At 41.9% G+C, this 17,615-nt stretch overlaps 3 protein-coding genes and 1 pseudogene across 6 annotated transcripts; all 4 read left to right on the top strand.

The window, feature by feature from the left end:
- The first annotated feature begins 3,612 nt into the window (after positions 1-3,612).
- nw (narrow) lies at positions 3,613-10,245 on the top strand. 4 transcript variants are annotated; one of them, XM_017139178.3, is made up of 4 exons: positions 3,613-4,175; positions 6,782-7,157; positions 7,679-7,831; positions 9,032-10,245. In XM_017139178.3, the coding sequence occupies exons 1-4, from the start codon at positions 4,124-4,126 to the stop codon at positions 9,921-9,923; spliced, it is 1,473 nt and encodes a 490-aa protein (XP_016994667.2). In that variant the 5' UTR covers positions 3,613-4,123; the 3' UTR covers positions 9,924-10,245. The 4 variants fall into 4 exon arrangements, with proteins under 4 accessions (XP_016994667.2, XP_016994668.2, XP_044249053.1 ...); XM_017139179.3 differs by having other exon boundaries at positions 7,682-7,831; XM_044393118.2 differs by lacking the exon at positions 9,032-10,245 and having other exon boundaries at positions 7,682-8,004.
- A 1,391-nt stretch (positions 10,246-11,636) lies between these two features.
- Positions 11,637-11,938, top strand: LOC108055633 (uncharacterized). The gene is made up of 2 exons (XM_017139023.2): positions 11,637-11,735; positions 11,801-11,938. The coding sequence occupies exons 1-2, from the start codon at positions 11,637-11,639 to the stop codon at positions 11,936-11,938; spliced, it is 237 nt and encodes a 78-aa protein (XP_016994512.2).
- Positions 11,939-13,460: 1,522 nt separating this feature from the next.
- On the top strand, positions 13,461-14,645 carry LOC108055612 (procathepsin L pseudogene; annotated as a pseudogene).
- A 432-nt stretch (positions 14,646-15,077) lies between these two features.
- Positions 15,078-16,416, top strand: LOC108055611 (cathepsin L-like). The gene is made up of 3 exons (XM_044393275.2): positions 15,078-15,347; positions 15,415-15,620; positions 15,699-16,416. Exons 1-3 carry the CDS (start codon positions 15,078-15,080, stop codon positions 16,414-16,416), a joined length of 1,194 nt encoding a protein of 397 aa, XP_044249210.2.
- The last annotated feature ends 1,199 nt before the right edge of the window (positions 16,417-17,615 follow it).

Consider the following 17,615-nt stretch of genomic DNA (forward strand, 5'->3'; position numbering starts at 1 on the left):
ACGCAGGCAAGTGGAAATGTGCGATGTCCGCCTCAAAAGAATATCTCAGTGTCATTTCTCAAGCCGCGGAACCCGATTCACATTAATCCTTTGATCCCAAGCGGAAAAAGTGTGTATTAGTGCCTCCATCTCAGCTTTTCTACTTCTTCTTCTCGGTTTACACGGAGAGAAAAAGGGGTTAATGTCATAGAGAAATATTTAAATATATATATCTACACTGATCTGTGTTGATCTGTGAATAAATTTAGATCTAGAAGGGTTTCATTTTTGTGTGTGTTTTTATTATCAGAGGTATGTATGATTATATATTTTTTTTTTTTGAAGATCTATCTTTTCTTTTATCAACTGTTTCTTTCTGTACACTTTAAGCTAGATGCCATGTCCATGTCGTCATCATCAGCATCATCGCTAAACTTGACGCTAAAATGGATGTGGATACACAGGAGCAACACTCACACACACGCACATAGGGGAGAAGAGCCGAGCAAAGAGGACGAAAGGCAAGAAATAGGAGGAGGAGAAAAGCCAAAGAGGCAACCAAAGTCCGTTGGCAAAAACCAAAGTCGAGGATTTCTACCAAAAGGCGAATTAAATTCCTCAATCTGGTGCCGAGTTTATTTTTAGACCAAAAACAACAAGCAACAGGAACAAGAACAGCAACTAGCAATGAAATGGTAACAGGAGGTGGGGCAGGAAGAGGAAGAGTAGGGGGAGGCGGTCAGAAGAGTCAGAAGAAGAAGACGACAGCAGCAGCGACGAAGGAACACACAAACACTGGAAATAAAACCTAACAACATCGATTTCGGTATAGGTTTGAACTTTGTAAAACAAATACATAATTTACTAATTTACATTAGATTAGAAATTTAATTTACTGTCAGTTGTAAAATAAATATATATTCTTAAGACACACTGGATATTGCTGATCCTTGAACTGTGGAACTTTTCTATTATTCATAATATTAATACTTAAACAATCGACTCAATTTATCTAATATAATTTATTAAATTATTTAATTTAAGCACCATATCTTCCATCATTTTCCCCAGTGCTATTCCTCACACAAATACAAATGGTGAGGATCAGAAGATCAAGCTAAGAAGAAGCAGCAGCAGCCGCGAGTATAGATGGATGAATGCTGTTAAAGGCGAAGGCCATCCAACAGCCACCCCTGACCCGTCCCCTGCTCCTGCCCCTGCCACCGCCTCCTTGTGGAAAATCCAGATTGCAAGGAGTCCAACCAGCAGCCGCGTCGGTCACATTAAGCTCCACTGTGCGTCGCCGTCGCAGTCGCCGTCGCGGTCAACGTCGCCGTCCACCCGGCGGCAGTTTTACCAACAAAATGCCAACCAAAACGAAGGGCCAAAATCTCGGTGCGTTGTACTTGCGATAGAATTTTCGATTGCAATGGGCACGCACAGGTTTTTAGCCACCCAACCCACCGATCCACCAGTCCACCGATAACCCAACATCCACATCCTCCGCCGTCCAACTGGGAAATTGCGGGCAATTCATTTCCCATGACTGTTAATCACTTGGCCATTATTATGTTTAGCCGAACGCGTACATAATTATAGCCTGCAACCGTCGATCGGGCGATGTGTCCAATGGGATTAACTATTGGTTGAGCTAGAACTAAACCAGAATTAAATAAGAGTGATAAAGGCGAGATGGGAGTACTCCACAAGCCGTTGAAGCAGGAATAAATTATCTAGATACCTGAATGGTATTTCAAAAAAAAACAATAAATGTAGCTCGAAGATAGCTTTAGGCTTGGAACATCAAAATATTCCCCAACGTTTTCGTAATATACTTCATATAATAAACTTGGATTCCACTGACATACTTTTCTAGGTAGCATCAATATAATCAATACGTTAGCAATAAGTAATGAATATATGAACATAACTGTCCAAAAGAACAATTTAAATTTTAATCTACCTTGATAATTATGATCTATTACAAAAGTACCCCATTTTTTGTTTTTCCCGGAGTCATATCCACTCTTTCAGACCTACGTTTACCAATTAGGTAGCTAATTTTCTCTAAGCCACTTAAAACTTTCGGTTATTAATAATCATTAAACCAATATTTATCCTTCCCCAAGTTCTAAGGTTAATTAGAAAGCTCCGAGCCAGAAGCCAAAGACGCCAGAAGAGAAGCCAAGAAGATGCCTTTAATTACACATGCACACATTTATCATATTTTTTCGGTGGACGGAGGTGGTGGAAAAAGCGATGAAGGAGTGTAAGTCGTGCTTTGCGGCTGGCACCCGCAGAAAGAGAAATATTGTCAAAATGCAAAGCAGAAGATCATTATTACATTTCACGCTTCCAGCAAAAATAAGTAAAAGAGCTAAAAAACTGAAACCGCAGAAAGCAGCGAGTTCAGATCCACGGGCGACTCTACGTCGCGATAGCGTACCAAATTAATGGAAATGGAACCACATTGCGTTGGGTTCATGGAAGAGGGGTTTTCAGAAAGGGTAGGCAGAGCTGAGGGTAGAGGGGCAGGGGGGAAGAACGTGCAGCGAGCCCTACAGGTAAGACTGTAGCGAAGACGAAGAAAGACCAGCAGAAAGAACCTAAACCAAAGCGTCGTTGTGGGAGAAAGAATAAAACTAACAATGGACTGCGATGACTCTCCGACGTCGACGTCAGCTGAGCAGTCGACTGAGGCACCGACTCCCATTGGAATGATGACGGCGACGTGCAGTGGAGTTTGTACATAGGTGTGAGTGGACACTGGAAAAAACTACTCACTTGTATGTACATCTCAAAATTATCCAATTCTTTACAACTGTCTTACAAATCAGAGACTCGATCGTTATTAAATAAACTCTTTTAGAGAGAATCATATTTAAATAAATAAATAACTTTTAAACCTATTAAGAGTTATGTATGTGTATGTACGTTATGTGCCCCAGAGAAGTCTGGAGATTTCTAACCTTTTATTAAGGTGTCTAAATGTATGCAGTAACAAAATAATATTAACTCTTGGCTTTTAACAATAGGACTTCTATACTGCAAATACATCGCAGCATACTTTTAGGTACCTTTTTAAGGGGGTTTCAAAACTTTTTTAAGGGAACTAGTATTCAAGAAAACTGGGTTCGAATGGAAAAAATTGCTCAAATGCTACCCATTTATATTTGAGTATGGATTTTCATAACATGCATCTTCTACATTTGACTGGAACCATGTTTCTGAAATACATACAATATCGACATTTTAATTGATTTTTAAGTGGTTTTAAGATTATAACGAAACAAAATCCTTAAACTCCACGAATTTCTTTCCGTGTATTAATATTTCGGTTTGAGCCCGCTTTTGTGTGCCTTTGGTTTATTGCGCTCTTTGTCTAGCACTGACTTCGGCCCACACACACCAGGACAGACAGGAAGAACTCGCACTCACACACACGCACGGCGAGGCCAATTTCCAATCACATCCATGAAATAAGCAAATAGTCGGTTCCATCGGATTCGGATTCGGCTATTTCTTTCTTCTTTCTCTTCCACGGCCTTTTCCACTGTCTTTTCCCGTTTTTCAGCCAGCAATTTCCTTCTTAAGCTAACTGCTTTCGGCACCAAGCGACATTTAGCAGCGCTAACTTGGCCAGAACAGAACAGAAGCTCAGCGGATCTAAGATTTCCCATTACCAATTCCAATTTCGGGATCCAAGGATTAACACACAAGTCGCTGCCTCGAAATCTGTATCTGTATCGTGTATCTGTGTTTGTGTTGACTGGAAGAGGAAACTGGAACTGGAATCGCTGTGGTTCTGGAAGCAGCGAGTCTGATCGTCGTTCTTGGCTTCTTCTTCGGCTCTTCTTGGCCTTCCATTCCATTTCCATTCCCGACTTCTTGGCGGACATTCGCGGCTGCGTGATATTGGCCTGATCAGTTGAGCGATCAGTCGACGACGAAGGCTTGCAGTGAACGCGACGTGAAGTGCTGAACTCCAAAAATTCCAAACTCCAAACACCAAACTCTCCTTCAGAGCCTACTTGAAACGCGCGTCCCCAAAACGCTGAGAGCCCGATTCGTATTCCCCGATCGTCGCCAGTGGCAATCAGATAGTGCTCCGCGCTAACCAACCATCCAACCAGCCGAAGAAAAGATGGCCAAAATCGTACTCTTCTGCCTGCTGAGCCTCTTGGCATGCGCTGCAGGTTAGTAAAGCCCCTGAATTTTTATTGATTTTCTGGCAGGAGTTACCAACTTTATACTTTTCTTAGTACTAATCTCTTTAGCAAGGCAGGATCATGAGGTGTGAAATAACTGAAAGGGTTTTTACTCACGTAATTTAAGGATTATAAAAAGTTATAGAATACGTTTTCCAAAATATTTTGAACACTTAACAAGTTTAAATATGTAGAAATCAAAGAAATTTTAAGATTATCCAAACTTAAATAGCACTTATAGTTTTTCAATCAATTTTATTTTCAGAGGTAACCTGTTTGTCATTATTTGTTGATTAAATTCAATTCAAAACTTTTGAAAATAAGAAATTGTAGATAGACTTACACATTTTTTTTTTCAAACTTAATTTGAGTCTCTATCATAAAAACTCTTTGAATATGGTTTAAAAACCATTGTATAACAGATTTGTTTAAATTTTCTTTAGTGCGTACCTCTTTAAAACGTGACTAGCTACCTAGCAAATTAAACGTCTTCTCAGAATTTAAAAAAAATGATATAATTATGTTTTTCTCCTCGGCATTTCTAAATGCCTTGCTAATTGGTGGCTTACCTCTGTCCGTCAATGATAATTCAATCTCCAAGAAGCCCCTGTAATTATTCCTACCTTCTCCCATTTAACAAGTAAACAAAAGAAGTTCCGAGGAACTGCAAAAAATCATCCAGCCAAGCCTGAAAAACCAGGAAAAAAGAAGAAAAAGTTTCTGGCGAAACGAATGATGCATTCCCATCATTATATCCGAATCAGAGTCGCAGTCATTAAGTCAGCTCGGTGTTTTTGCATCGATTCTTCGTTCCCCAGTCGTCAGTCTTCGCTAAGAGCTCTCTTCTCATCGATTACCCACCAGAATTGTTCCCGTTCCCATTCCCATTCCTGATTCCTCACAAACTGGCTTTTTTGTTTTATCAATTTCCCTCTGCTTATCCCAGTCGCCATCTCCATTATAATGATTTGCCTGCTAACTGGCCCGAGGGATGTTAGGTGCCAACAAATAACTAGAGTTAGCCGCATCCTCCGGCAATGGCAACAGCATCAGGCATCAGCATCACCATCAACATCCACATCAGATCCCCGGCAAACACTAGCATTGACTTTGACTGCATCATTAGAGACGTGCTAGATTCGCGATCTATCGCTGGCCAGGCGTAATTACCTTCGGAAATTATGGTGCTCGAGAGCTGCAGGGAACTTGGGTTCGGTGGTTCTGCACAGCACTGCCCAATTATGGGGTTACCTATCCCGATCCCGATTCCGAGCCCCATTCCTATCCCGATCTCGATCTTGCTCCCAATCCCGCAGTCGAATTCACGTCCAGAGTCAGTGTCAAATTAACTGCAATTGGTACGAAGCTCGTTATCTTCTAAACCAAGTGGCGAGAACTATCTTCCACTTCGAATCCGATTTGGGTTGAAACTGAGCTCCGAGCTTAAATTGCCCCATTAAAATGAAATTTAAGAAACTTCTGATATCATCGCGTGGTCATTATTCTTATTAGGCAGATGGAAATCTCGGCTCTTCGGACGCATAATAAATAAATTCCCCAAAATCTTTTCATTCATTCATAAATCTTCAACGTCTATCATCAGTCTGATCGGTCTGAAGACTTTGACTTGACTTTGTGTGTGTCTTGCATTTAAATCGCCGGAAATAATTTCATATACGAGCAAAGTACACAAGGTGATGTTGGGTGTTTGTGTGTGTGCTCAAACACTGGAACTCTCTTCATGTCTAGGCCCCTGTCTATATTCCATATCCCATATTCCATAGCCCATAGCCCCTATACCATATCCAATATCCAGCCACGACAAGTGCCATAAATGGCCAAGTGGTTGAGTCAGTGGGAAAACAAAGTACTCGCACTGGTATTTGTGTTTATCTTTTGAGCCGCTTTGTAAGGGCCAACACAAACACACACAGATACTTTCCGAGAGGGTTAAGATCTTTGTTCCTTGGCTACCTGTTGCCTCGAACCCAAAATCACTGTCATCTTGCATTGTTCCCAGCCTCGCAGAAGACTTTTCTTTAGTTTACTTTACTTTACTTCTCGGGTCAGCTATTACTCAAGATTCTTCGTCTCTTCATTTCGGACTGAAGACTGACGACTGACCAGCGGGCTAATTAATGTCATCAGCACCTTGATTCCCATTTGGGATTTCGTGTAATTAGCCGCCAGAGAGGTCAGGAACCTCATAAATGCTCCTGGTCATCATCATCATCATGAATCACGCGTCCAATTTGGGGCTCCAAAGTTCTGTTCTTCTGCTTTTGTCTTATGGAGTGGGGCCCAACGATGGCTAGCCACTTTTTTGGTAATCCTATTTAATGATGTTTCTGCGATTACGCATGCGATGTCCGCAGTTGAAACCGTTACCGTTTTCGCTCTTTCGGTTACGCATTGCGATTCCAATTGCGTTCGGAATTCACAGATATAGGTGGATAGGTTCATTCACCTACGGTGAACTTGATAATCTGGCTAGGTCTTTGATATTTATAAAGAAAGAGAGTTCAATCAGTTTTAAGATCTTCTTCTTAATAAACTATAATATATTATATTATATTTTCTTGAATTCCCAACAGGTCAACGCATCACGACGATCCACTTGGATGGAGTGCAGTACTTCATCAGCCGAATGAACCCCTATTCCCCGGAGCTCAACTACTTCCTGGCCTATCAGTACTGCCGCTCCCTGGGCCTCCAACTGGCCTCCTTTGAGACGAAGGAGAAGGCCGAGTCGATGACCACGTATCTGAAGAACGCCGGTTACGGCAACTACGATTTCTGGACCTCCGGCAATCGCCTGGGCACGGGCATGTTCCTATGGATGAGCACTGGCTTGCCTTTCAATGCCACCTTTGACTTCTTCGAGAACTCGGCGGACGCCATCCAGGCCGGTCTGCTCGATCCAGTCGACCATAATAGCAACACCTCTCCCCAGCGCACCGCTCGCGACAGGTAAATAGTCCTGAACTAATGGAGCTCAGAGAAAGAGGGGGGGTTTTCTAAAAGGTATCAAAATATATGGTCATATGAAACTGTATTAAATTACAATGTATTTAACAAAGTAATGGTAACCTAAGGAAAGAAAAGAGTTTATATGTTAAACCAGGTCGGCAGCGTTCTATTAAGTGAGCATAGGGTTTTGTTCTGCCCAGCCGCTGCTCGCTCCCGTGCACTGTAGAACAGCCGTCTGCACACACACGCTGATACAATTATAAAACAAAATGTCAACGTATGTGGGTGATTAAATATTTATTTGATTAAATATTGAAACAAATCAATGTAGTAATGTTAAATATTTATAAAATGCAGATAGAACTTATAGTGATATTTTATTCAAAACTTTTAAAATTTCGATACAATTCCATTATTTTGAAGATCTTTTTACAAAACCCTTGGGATCTCTGCTCCTCTAGCCTCGAAATCAAACCGATCTATATCGATATATTCTCTGTTTCCCCGTTTCCAATCTATAGCAGCAGTGGCGCCGAGAAGGGATGCGTGATCCTGAAGCAGCCCACGCTCAAGTGGATGCCCGAGGACTGCTCCGCCGTGAAGGACTTCATCTGCGAGCAGACCCGCTGCTACTACTACAACTACGGCAGCATCCCCGTCTCGTCGGCGCAGGGGTAAGGACACTTGACCGCGGAGCCACTCCACTCATAACTCCAAAACCCAACAACTCTACACAACCACAAAAAACATAAATCGAACACGAGAATCACAGAGAACAGATGTTAAGAGCACTGATTGGAGGAGGAACTAAGAATATTGATAATGCAATAAACAAATTATGCTATAATTAACGTTAATTAATTCGCTATACGAGCTGCCCGCCCAGTGGCAAATTAAACAAATGTCCCTAATTAAGTAAAACAAAAACATATTTATACCAGATACCAGATAAATACGATAAACTAAAACTAAAACACAACCCAGATCAAGAGATTACGCAAGGATAACGTGATTAAACACAAGTTACTTTAGTTGACCACAAACACACACACACACACTGAAATATACACACACACACACACTGACAGAGTGCGAATCCGATTTCGAATCTGATTTCCCAAAAACAGAATTTGCAAAAAGAATGAACAAATAGGTGAGCTAAACCCCAAATCGTAACCAATCTACCATAACTACACACACAATCTATATGCATATGTACATCTAAAGACTAATGCGACTTCTTACTAACGCCACTCCAAAGTTCTATAAGCCAGGCCAAGAAAACTTGGTTGGCCGACACTCTACTCAATCCCGATTGAAATTGAAATTCTTAAGACTCCACAAAATATCGACAAAAAAGAACACTGCCTTGTAGACGCCAATGGGATGATCAAAGCTAAACAAGTTAATGCAATCTATCAGTTTTGAAAGAAAGAAGTAAAGAAATTATATTTTATATTTCAAATCTCTTCTTTATAAAAGCTTTTTTTTAAATATATCGATTTTAATTAGATTATTTCATTTTGTCTATAAAGTAAAATATTACAATATTAGAATAATATATTTCTTAAAGCTAAGAACTTCTGAGTGAAATTTCGAATAGATCCCCAAACAGATTGCATTGACTTCTGTGGAACATCCCATATGAGCGCCAGAAACGTATTTTGTTTGGTGGTTTGGGGCTTAGCTTCCTTAGATGTTGTATCGCTCTCGTTGCTGTCGTTGTTGTTGATGTTGTCATGATGAATTGTGTTCAACTAACTAACTTTAGGCTAAGCAACTTTCGCACTAACCACGCCCTCGAACCGCCCCCTGTATTGGAGATTGAGAACTAAATCGTTATTCTTTCTTTATATCAATCTTTTGCGATTTAGGCGTCCCATCACCTCGACCACCCCAAGGACTCCTGCCTCCCTGATGAACCTGGCCGCCACCACCACTCCGTTGCCCCTGTTGATGTCCACCAGTGGAGCCATGTACACCGCCGTCGCCAAGGCCAAATCCTCGCCAGCTGTGGGCCACCGACTGATCGATGATGCCAGCTCCCAGCAGCCCTCCTTCATGTCCTTCAAACTCAACCACGATCGCTCGCTACCGGATACGGATGCCACCGATGTGGATGTGGACGACCAGGAGCCCGATGTGGAGGCCGAGGAGCACGATGACCATGAGGGCGAGGGCGAGGAGGAGCACGAGGAGCATGAGAACTTCGGAGAGCATGCCCGTGAGCTGGGCAACGATAGCAGCGATGGCGATATCAAGGATCATGTCTTCCCGCTGAGCGACAACGAACTGCATCCCGAGATGCACGCCATCGAGGAGGTGCAGCAGCAGTTGCAGCAACAGGATCAGGATCAGGACTCGGAGGCGGATTCGGATGCGGCACCAGCTCCTGCGGCGGCCGAGGAAAACGAGAGTTCGCAGCAGGATGCTGAGGAAGCCGAGGGCGGAGAAACCGAGGCGGAGAACGAATCCCAGGTGGCTGCCGTTCAGGCCAGCGACGAACCCCTGATCCTGCCCAGCTCCACCGAATCCCCGGCTGCCGCCATTGAGGAGCGCATCAAGCAGATCGCCCAGGACTTCCAGAAAATGGCCAGCTCCCAGGAGCTGCAGCCCAAGGAGGAGCTGACCCCCCAATCCTCCCTGTCCCTCAACGATCTGATACGCACTTTGAGGCCCAACGAGCAGCAGATCATCCCGCAGATCGACTCGGACTACTCGAATGCCATGCGTGTCCTGGGCAAGCCACTGGTGGTTAATAACTAGACATGAAGGACCCTTTAGCATAGATTGTGTGTGTGTCGCTGGGGTCGGGGGCTACTATATCATCTATCTGGCTATCCGGGTTCCACTGAGGAATGGCCATTTTCGAGAGCCGGCCGGACATGTCCGAAAATGACGCTTCTCTCTGGAACCTGAGGATGCCCAGCAGATGACCCCGCTAAAATTAACGATCCAGCGAGAGATTAAAGGAGCTAAGACATTAATCTATATATAACTATAAATATATATGTATTGTATGCTTTAATTGTATGACAAACACCACAAAAAAGGAAACTCTTGATTAATAAACGTAATAAGTAATTAAGTTGATTGCATTTGTTAAGTGGAGGTGGTAAAATAGTAAACCTATTGGATAACCAAGTTGAATGCACTGTTCTTTTAGATATTTCGTAACTGCACGGAAAAGCTATTAAAAATACTTGAGGCACTTAAAGTTCCCCCAAGAAAAACCCCCAAAGTCATGTTATCTCAGAGTTTCCCAAAGGAAAACCCCCAAAAGTGATGTTAGCTCTCTTTCCATCATTCGTAAAACAGTAAAATCTCCAATAATAGATTATAATCCTCAAAGGCACTGAGATCTCCTAACGGCTCGCCTTGACCACGGCCACTAGCGCAAATCATAAACAAGTCTGTGGGATTTATTTGGCTTAGTCGAAACGAAGATGAAAGCCAATAATCGTAAATTAACTGCTAAGGCTCTAAAAACTGAAGTGTGTGCCGTGGAATTTTATTGCACTACGAAAGCCAGCGGCCAAAGAATAAATAAATTCCTCGGTGGGCTTACATCACGATGTATGTCCGTGTCTGCATTCAAATCTGCAAATCATCTTTCTTAATTTAAAGAGGATTCCGAGACGCAGACGCAGACGCATCACATCAAGTTTTATGTGTGTCGGTGTCGTTCAACAATTGGATGAAGATGGAGATGAAGACGAAGATGGAGATGGGAGTTGAGACTTTGGCCGCAGCACACACATTAACCAGAAGATCGGAGATCCCGAAAAGGGGCCTCTGGCCAAGACCCTACCCATTCCCCAGCCCTTTCCCCCATCCCTGCCCACCTGCTGCTCCATCTTGGACTTCATCTTCATCTCAACTCGAGCTCCACCTTCGCGCATGCGCAGACGACTGACTTCGTTTGAAGTTCTGTTGACTGATGTTGTTGCTGTTCTTGTTGCTGTTGCTAAAAGTGGTTAATGAAAGAAGCACACACAACGTACATATATGGTATATGGCAGCAGCAGATGCCAAGACAACCTTGAAATGTATAGCAGGGTCCAACGAACGAATATAAAAAAGGTTCTTTGGTTCCTTGGTTTCTTAGCTTCTTGGTCTCTTTATTTTTCCTCTTTTTTTCTTGTTTGTTCTTCAAGCAGCACCAAGAATAACCGAGAACAGTAAGTAACTGCTAACTGGGAATGCCCCAATCTGGATGAATCTCTGGGGGAATCTCTCTCGCTGGGCTCCAGAAAGCAAAAGTGCTCCCTCCGATATGGGGGTTATTTTTAAACAGCCAGTCTTGCGAGTGCACAAATGATTTAAGTGCAAGCACCCGGAAGTTCGGGAAGTAATCTCGCTGGCGAAAGTTCCGACTTGGCGGCGTTATATAAGGGAATATCTCGGGTGTCCAGCATCATCAGTTCCAACCCAACAGTTGTCTTGAAAACCATATCCCTTCTAACAATCCTTCAAACAATGAAAGTAATCCTGGTTCTCACTTTCCTGGCCACTTTGGTAGCTCTTTCCCTGGCTTTTCCCCAGGTGGGACATGGATCTCCTAATGGACCCAGCGGCGTGAGTACTTTTTCTATTTTCCCCATGGATTCTGAATATAACCCTTACTATTTTTATATTTTCAGCGCTTTCCTATGACCAAAAATTGGGCCCAACCTCCAGTTGATCTGCGTAAGCCCATTATCTTCCTGCCCGAAGCCACGCCCATTCACGAAGCCCAGGAATCGCGACCCGGACAGACCAGACGTCGCAAGAGTGGTTAGACTCTAATGAATTACACTATAGTACATTATTTAATTGTAACTCTTTAAGCCAGTTAAATCGTTATGAAATTTAGAATATAAATATAATGTGTTGTCCTTGTTAAAACTTTTTACGCTGTGTGGTTAGCCAAACAATTTTCTTATTTTTTAGGAAAACTATTCTATGACTTTTGTGTAATACCAAATTTACACAATTACTTGAATTTATGGATTGGTTGGTAAGAAAATAGTTTATTTATTGTTTAGGTTATATTGAATTAATTAAATTGGCATGGTAGTGCAAAAAGGCAAACTCTTCTCCCAAACAATCTGTAAAAATATTTTTACATTTTTTACTTATTGTGTTCTCTTGACAAATTGCTTAAAAACAGGTGCACACAGTTTTTTTTCATTCCGTTAGGGTAAAAACAAAACATTTGTACCGTAATAACACTGTGCAGCATTTTTAGTGTTTTTTAAATTTACCTCGATGGATGCCATATTTTTGAATTCGTTACGAATTCCCAAGTTAAACTGCGTTTTTCAAGGAAAATTTTCAATCCTAAAATTATTTTAAGTATGGGGTTTGAAAGATAAAGAGTGTATCTTTTAAAAAACTTTAACATCAAATCAAACAATGTATCCGTTTGCCTCTGAGAGCTCTAGAAAGTTGGCCAATCTCAGCATTTTTCGAACTTTGAGGTCATTTTGCTAAGAATCCTTGCGTCGGGGAACTTTTTGGAAAACGCAGTTTAACTTTGGAATTTGTAACGAATCTAAAAATATAGCAGCCATCGAGGTAAATATTTGATGCTGCATAGTGTAATTAATTGATTTTAATTAAAGAACAAGTTTTCGATTGCACCAAAATAAATTGATAAAAGATAACATTCAATATAAAAATTCGGGTTAAATTGTGATTAAGTGTGATAATTAAAAACAATATTGCCAGATTAAAAAGAAGAACTTAGCTTAGCTTATAACTAAATCATTGTTTCATACTTACTTTAAGTCGTCTTTGGTTGCGGCGTGTGGGTCATAAAGTTTATGGCGGTCTTTAATAAAACATTAATTTGTCTTGTGTTTCCGGTTTAAAGATAAAGTCCAAATGAATGCATTCGCTCAAAGTGTTTTAATAGGTGCCAATTTCTTTTTAGTTTTGTAGCTGTTTTGCTCGGAGATTCTGGTTTCCGGGTAAGACTTTAGGAAATATATCAAATATAAATAAATATATCAAGATCACCCTCAAAGCTCATATGATGTAGATATTCAATATTTTTTACGGTCATAACACTTAATTTTAATTAGCCCTCTATTTAATTCATTGATATTTATGCAGTTTTAATTTAAAAATACGAGTTTAATAAAAACAACCAGGTCTAAATCGAAGTTTATAAAAGGCAGTCCAGACCACATAAGCTCCAGTGCTCATTTCAAATCGTGTGATTGATTTACCCGTTATTAAAGAGATTCTAGACTAAAAAAAGAGATTATCAGACATTGAAATCCAATCCCACCCATTTCTTTGACGCGAGAGTAAAATATGAAAATCCTTTTTGCTCTTCCGCTCCTGATAACGACGTTCTTTGCCCAAGGATTTGCGGAAGAACTAGATTTCTCAAATGTATCTAAAGGTCCTCTTGCCGACATGCGGAACTTTAACGATTTCCTGGTGAGATTTAAAGGCCTTCCTGTGGAAAACTTTAAAGCTAAATCTTAAATTGAAATTTCTTTCTAGACTCATACCGGACAGGCGCTCAACGAAACAGATCGGACATTTCGCGAGGGTGTCTTCAAATCCTCAAAAAATAGTGTGGATGCCGGTAACAAAGCCTTCGCCAAAGGTGTCGTTAAATTCCAGTCGGCGATCAACATCTTTGCCGGACGGACACTCGAGGAACTCGTCAGAGAGTTGACCGGTCGGAAGAGGTCACCTGAGGCAGAGTGAGACCCCTGAGGCTGGGATTATTTATACCTGAAATATCCTGAATATTATCTTTTTGCTCAAAGTGCACTGACTGCTGCCAAGCGCACACTGTTCGTCATTCCGGATGATTTGCCCATTCCGGACGCCTTCGATTGGCGGGAGAAGGGCGGAGTTACCCCGGTGAAGGATCAGAAATCTTGTGGATCCTGCTGGGCCTTTGCCACCACCGGAGCCATCGAGGGTCACACCTTCGCCGCCACGGGCAAGCTGCCCAATCTCTCCGAGCAGAACCTGGTCGATTGTGGACCAAAGGAGGACTTCTACCTCAATGGCTGCGATGGTGGTTGCCAAGAGTCCGCTCTTTGCTGGATTTCTGACAGTCAGAAGGGAGTGTCATTATCCGAAAAATATCCGTATGTGAACGACCAGGAATCCTGCAAGTTCCAACCCAGCCAGTTGGGCGCCCATGTCCATGGATTCGGCGTAATTCCCCCCGGAGACGAGGAGCTGATGAAGAAGGTGGTGGCCACTTTGGGACCCATTGCCTGCTCGATTAGTTTAGCTGAATCCCTCTTCTTATACGCAAGTGGCGTTTACGACGACGAAGAATGCGAAGATTACGAGATAATCCACTCCATCTTAGTCGTGGGATATGGATCAGAGAAAGGACTGGATTACTGGATCGTCAAGAACTCGTGGGACGACATTTGGGGCGAAGGGGGCTACTTCCGCTTGGAGCGGGGCAAAAACCGTTGCCAAATCGCAGAAGAGTGCTCCTTTCCATTGATTACTCCCTTGTAATATCCACGTTATAATTTGACATGAAATTCTTCACAGTCTCTTGTTTTTAATTGAATAGTTATATTCTATCAAAACACTAAATTCATTTAAATAAAGTTAAGAGTTATCTCTTGTTTACGGTTCTAACACTTAATCTCAATTGGCACTCTACTTTAATTTATTAATTAATGAAAATATTTATGCATTTTTACGCTAAAAATACGAGTTTCTGGATCGCGAATCTTTATATCCAGATTCCTATAAAAAGAACCAGGTCTAAATCGAAGTTTATAAAAGGCGGCCTGGAATGCATTGTTCGCAGTGCTTATTTCAAACCGTTCGGGGGATTTACCACATATTAAAGATATTCTTGCTGGAAGAAAGTCTAAAAGATAATCAGCAGTTAAAAGCCAATCCCATCCACTTGGATGATATAATATTTGTCCTATAAATATGAAAATTCTTTTTATTCTTCCGCTCCTGATGACGACGGTCTCTGGCCAAGGATTTGGAGAAGGAGGATTCGAAGGCTTCGGGGGAGCCTCTGATAGACTAGGAGCCTTTGCAGATGTGGCTAGGGGATTTGCAAGTGTAGCTGGAGGACTTGCGGATGGCGTTGCAGTAGCACTTTCAAATGTGGCACAAGGTGCTCTCACCAGTTTTGCCAATTTCGTGCCCAAGGTGCCAGTGCTGGCCAACATCCAGAACTTTGACGATTTTCTGGTGAGATTTAGGGGATTCACTTCCTATGAACTATGAACTTAGATCTTAATTCTAAAACCCATTCCAGAATCAAACAGGACAGGCGCTCAGCGAAGCAGATCGGACCTTTCGCGAGAGTCTTTTCCTCGCCTCCAAGAATCTTGTGGATGCTGGTAACGAAGCCTTTGCCAAAGGAGCCTTCACCTTCCAGTTGGCTATCAACGCCTTTGCTGATCTGAGCCACGAGGAGTTCGTTAAACAATTGACCGGTCGGAAGAGGTCACCTGAGACAGAGTGAGACCCCAGAATCAGGGATGAACCCACTTAAAACTAGATGGAAAACCCTGTATAATATTCTCTTCTTGCTTAAAGTGCACGGACTGCTAGCAGGCGCACATTGGCCATTGTTCCTGAGGATAAACACATTCCCGATGCCTTCGATTGGCGGGAGAAGGGCGGTGTCACCCCGGTGAAGAACCAGGGAACCTGTGGATCCTGCTGGGCCTTTGCCACCACCGGAGCCATCGAGGGTCACACCTTTGCCGCCACGGGTAAACTGCCTAATCTCTCCGAGCAGAACCTAATTGACTGCGGTCCGAAGGAGGACTTTTCCCTGAATGGATGCATCGGTGGTTTCCAGGAGGCTGCCCTTTGCTGGATTTCTGAGAATCAAAAGGGTGTTCCACCCACCGAAAATTATCCATATGTGAACAGCCAGGAATCCTGCAAGTTTCAAGGTAATCAGTTGATCTCCCAAGTGCATGGATTCAGTGTGATTCCCCCCGGGGACGAGGAGCTAATGAAAAAGGTGGTGGCCACTTTGGGTCCCATTGCCTGCTCGGTTAGTGTCTCCGAGAGCCTCCTCTTCTACGGAAAAGGCATTTACAACGACGAGTCCTGCAACAATTACGATCTAATCCACTCCGTCTTAGTTGTGGGCTATGGATCGGAGAACGGAATGGATTACTGGATCGTCAAGAACTCGTGGAACGTCAATTGGGGCGAAAAGGGATACTTTCGCTTGCAGCGCGGCAAAAACCTTTGTCAAATCGCAGAAGAGTGCTCCTATCCATTAGTTACCCAATCCTAATATCCATCTATGTTACTCACTCTTAAAATCCATGTTATCTTTAATACTCGCTCTTAATATCCATGTTATCTATGTTACTGGCTCCTGAGCTTCTTGTTTTTAATTAAATATTAATATAAGTTTAATTAATACAGACAACAACCGATCTCGTTGGGCCTATAAAAACTATAAACTAAACTGTTATAAATATTCATGTTTGTTTTGACATAATTAACTCATAGACACCTAATTTCGATAAGAAACTAGTTTTTTTAGGCAGATAGGGGGGTTCCCCAAGGGCATCTGGAGAAATTTCCTTTTTAGCTACAGCTACTGTTTTCTGTATATTTTAAGATGGTTGTCCACAAAAAGTATGAAGTGTGTGTGATAAAAAATATTAATATGTGTGAATTGGTTTAGAGGTTAATATGTTAATGTTTATAAAAAACTAGTTTTAGTATCGTGCCGATTTTAATTAATATTCGGCTAGATTAAAAGTGGTTCTAATAAAGAAACCTAATATACATTGCTAGCCACTAATTAGCCACGCCTTCGATCTAAAAAGTTTCTATAAAAGGAAGGACTTGGGACGGCCCCATAAACATTCGACCAAGTCCATCGTCCAGAAAGGTTGGTTGACTTATTTGATTTATAATCGCTGCGATTGATAAAGATCCTGTTTTAACGGCATTTTGATTTAGTGGAAACGGAACTTAAGCGTGTCGTGCTTTTAAAGTTGAATTTTTGCCCCTGTTCAGTTCAGATTATCTCGTAATACTTAATTTACTCGAATTTAACAACGGGTTTTCGGCAGAGTTCCGGTTTTTCCTGAACAAATACATTATCAAAGCAGCGACTTTGAAAGGGATTAAAAGTGCTAATTGGAAACGAGAATCCGTGCGACAAAAAATCAATGCACCCCGATAGAAACATCGAAATGCGTAATCATTGCTCACATAAGAGCCAAATAATCAAGATTAATATTCCTTTTTTTATTATACGTCAATGTGGTGTTTATATCTGCTCCAAACTAGATTTGGTTCTAATTTGTTCAGTGTTTCTGTCTATATTCTATATTCCGTACCATCTTACATAGCGCTAATGAAGCAAGACGAGTTCCCAAACCACTCGGCAAATATCGTCAGATCGCACACATCAAAATAGTTATAGCACAAATATATGTGTATGCATAGGTTTTTTAATCGACGCGCTTCGATTTC

The sequence above is a fragment of the Drosophila takahashii genome, chromosome 2R, assembly GCF_030179915.1.
Source record: "Drosophila takahashii strain IR98-3 E-12201 chromosome 2R, DtakHiC1v2, whole genome shotgun sequence".
Lineage (NCBI taxonomy): Eukaryota > Metazoa > Arthropoda > Insecta > Diptera > Drosophilidae > Drosophila > Drosophila takahashii.

Coding starts and splice junctions, on each gene's coding strand:
- LOC108055611 (XM_044393275.2), top strand. CDS start 15,078: ATGAAAATTCTTTTTATTCTTCCGCTCCTGATGACGACGGTCTCTGGC. Junction 15,348..15,414: donor AGAACTTTGACGATTTTCTG/GTGAGATTTAGG, acceptor AACCCATTCCAG/AATCAAACAGGACAGGCGCT. Junction 15,621..15,698: donor AAGAGGTCACCTGAGACAGA/GTGAGACCCCAG, acceptor TCTTGCTTAAAG/TGCACGGACTGCTAGCAGGC.
- nw (XM_017139178.3), top strand. CDS start 4,124: ATGGCCAAAATCGTACTCTTCTGCCTGCTGAGCCTCTTGGCATGCGCT. Junction 7,158..7,678: donor CAGCGCACCGCTCGCGACAG/GTAAATAGTCCT, acceptor TCCAATCTATAG/CAGCAGTGGCGCCGAGAAGG. Junction 7,832..9,031: donor CCCGTCTCGTCGGCGCAGGG/GTAAGGACACTT, acceptor TTTGCGATTTAG/GCGTCCCATCACCTCGACCA.
- LOC108055633 (XM_017139023.2), top strand. CDS start 11,637: ATGAAAGTAATCCTGGTTCTCACTTTCCTGGCCACTTTGGTAGCTCTT. Junction 11,736..11,800: donor CTCCTAATGGACCCAGCGGC/GTGAGTACTTTT, acceptor TTATATTTTCAG/CGCTTTCCTATGACCAAAAA.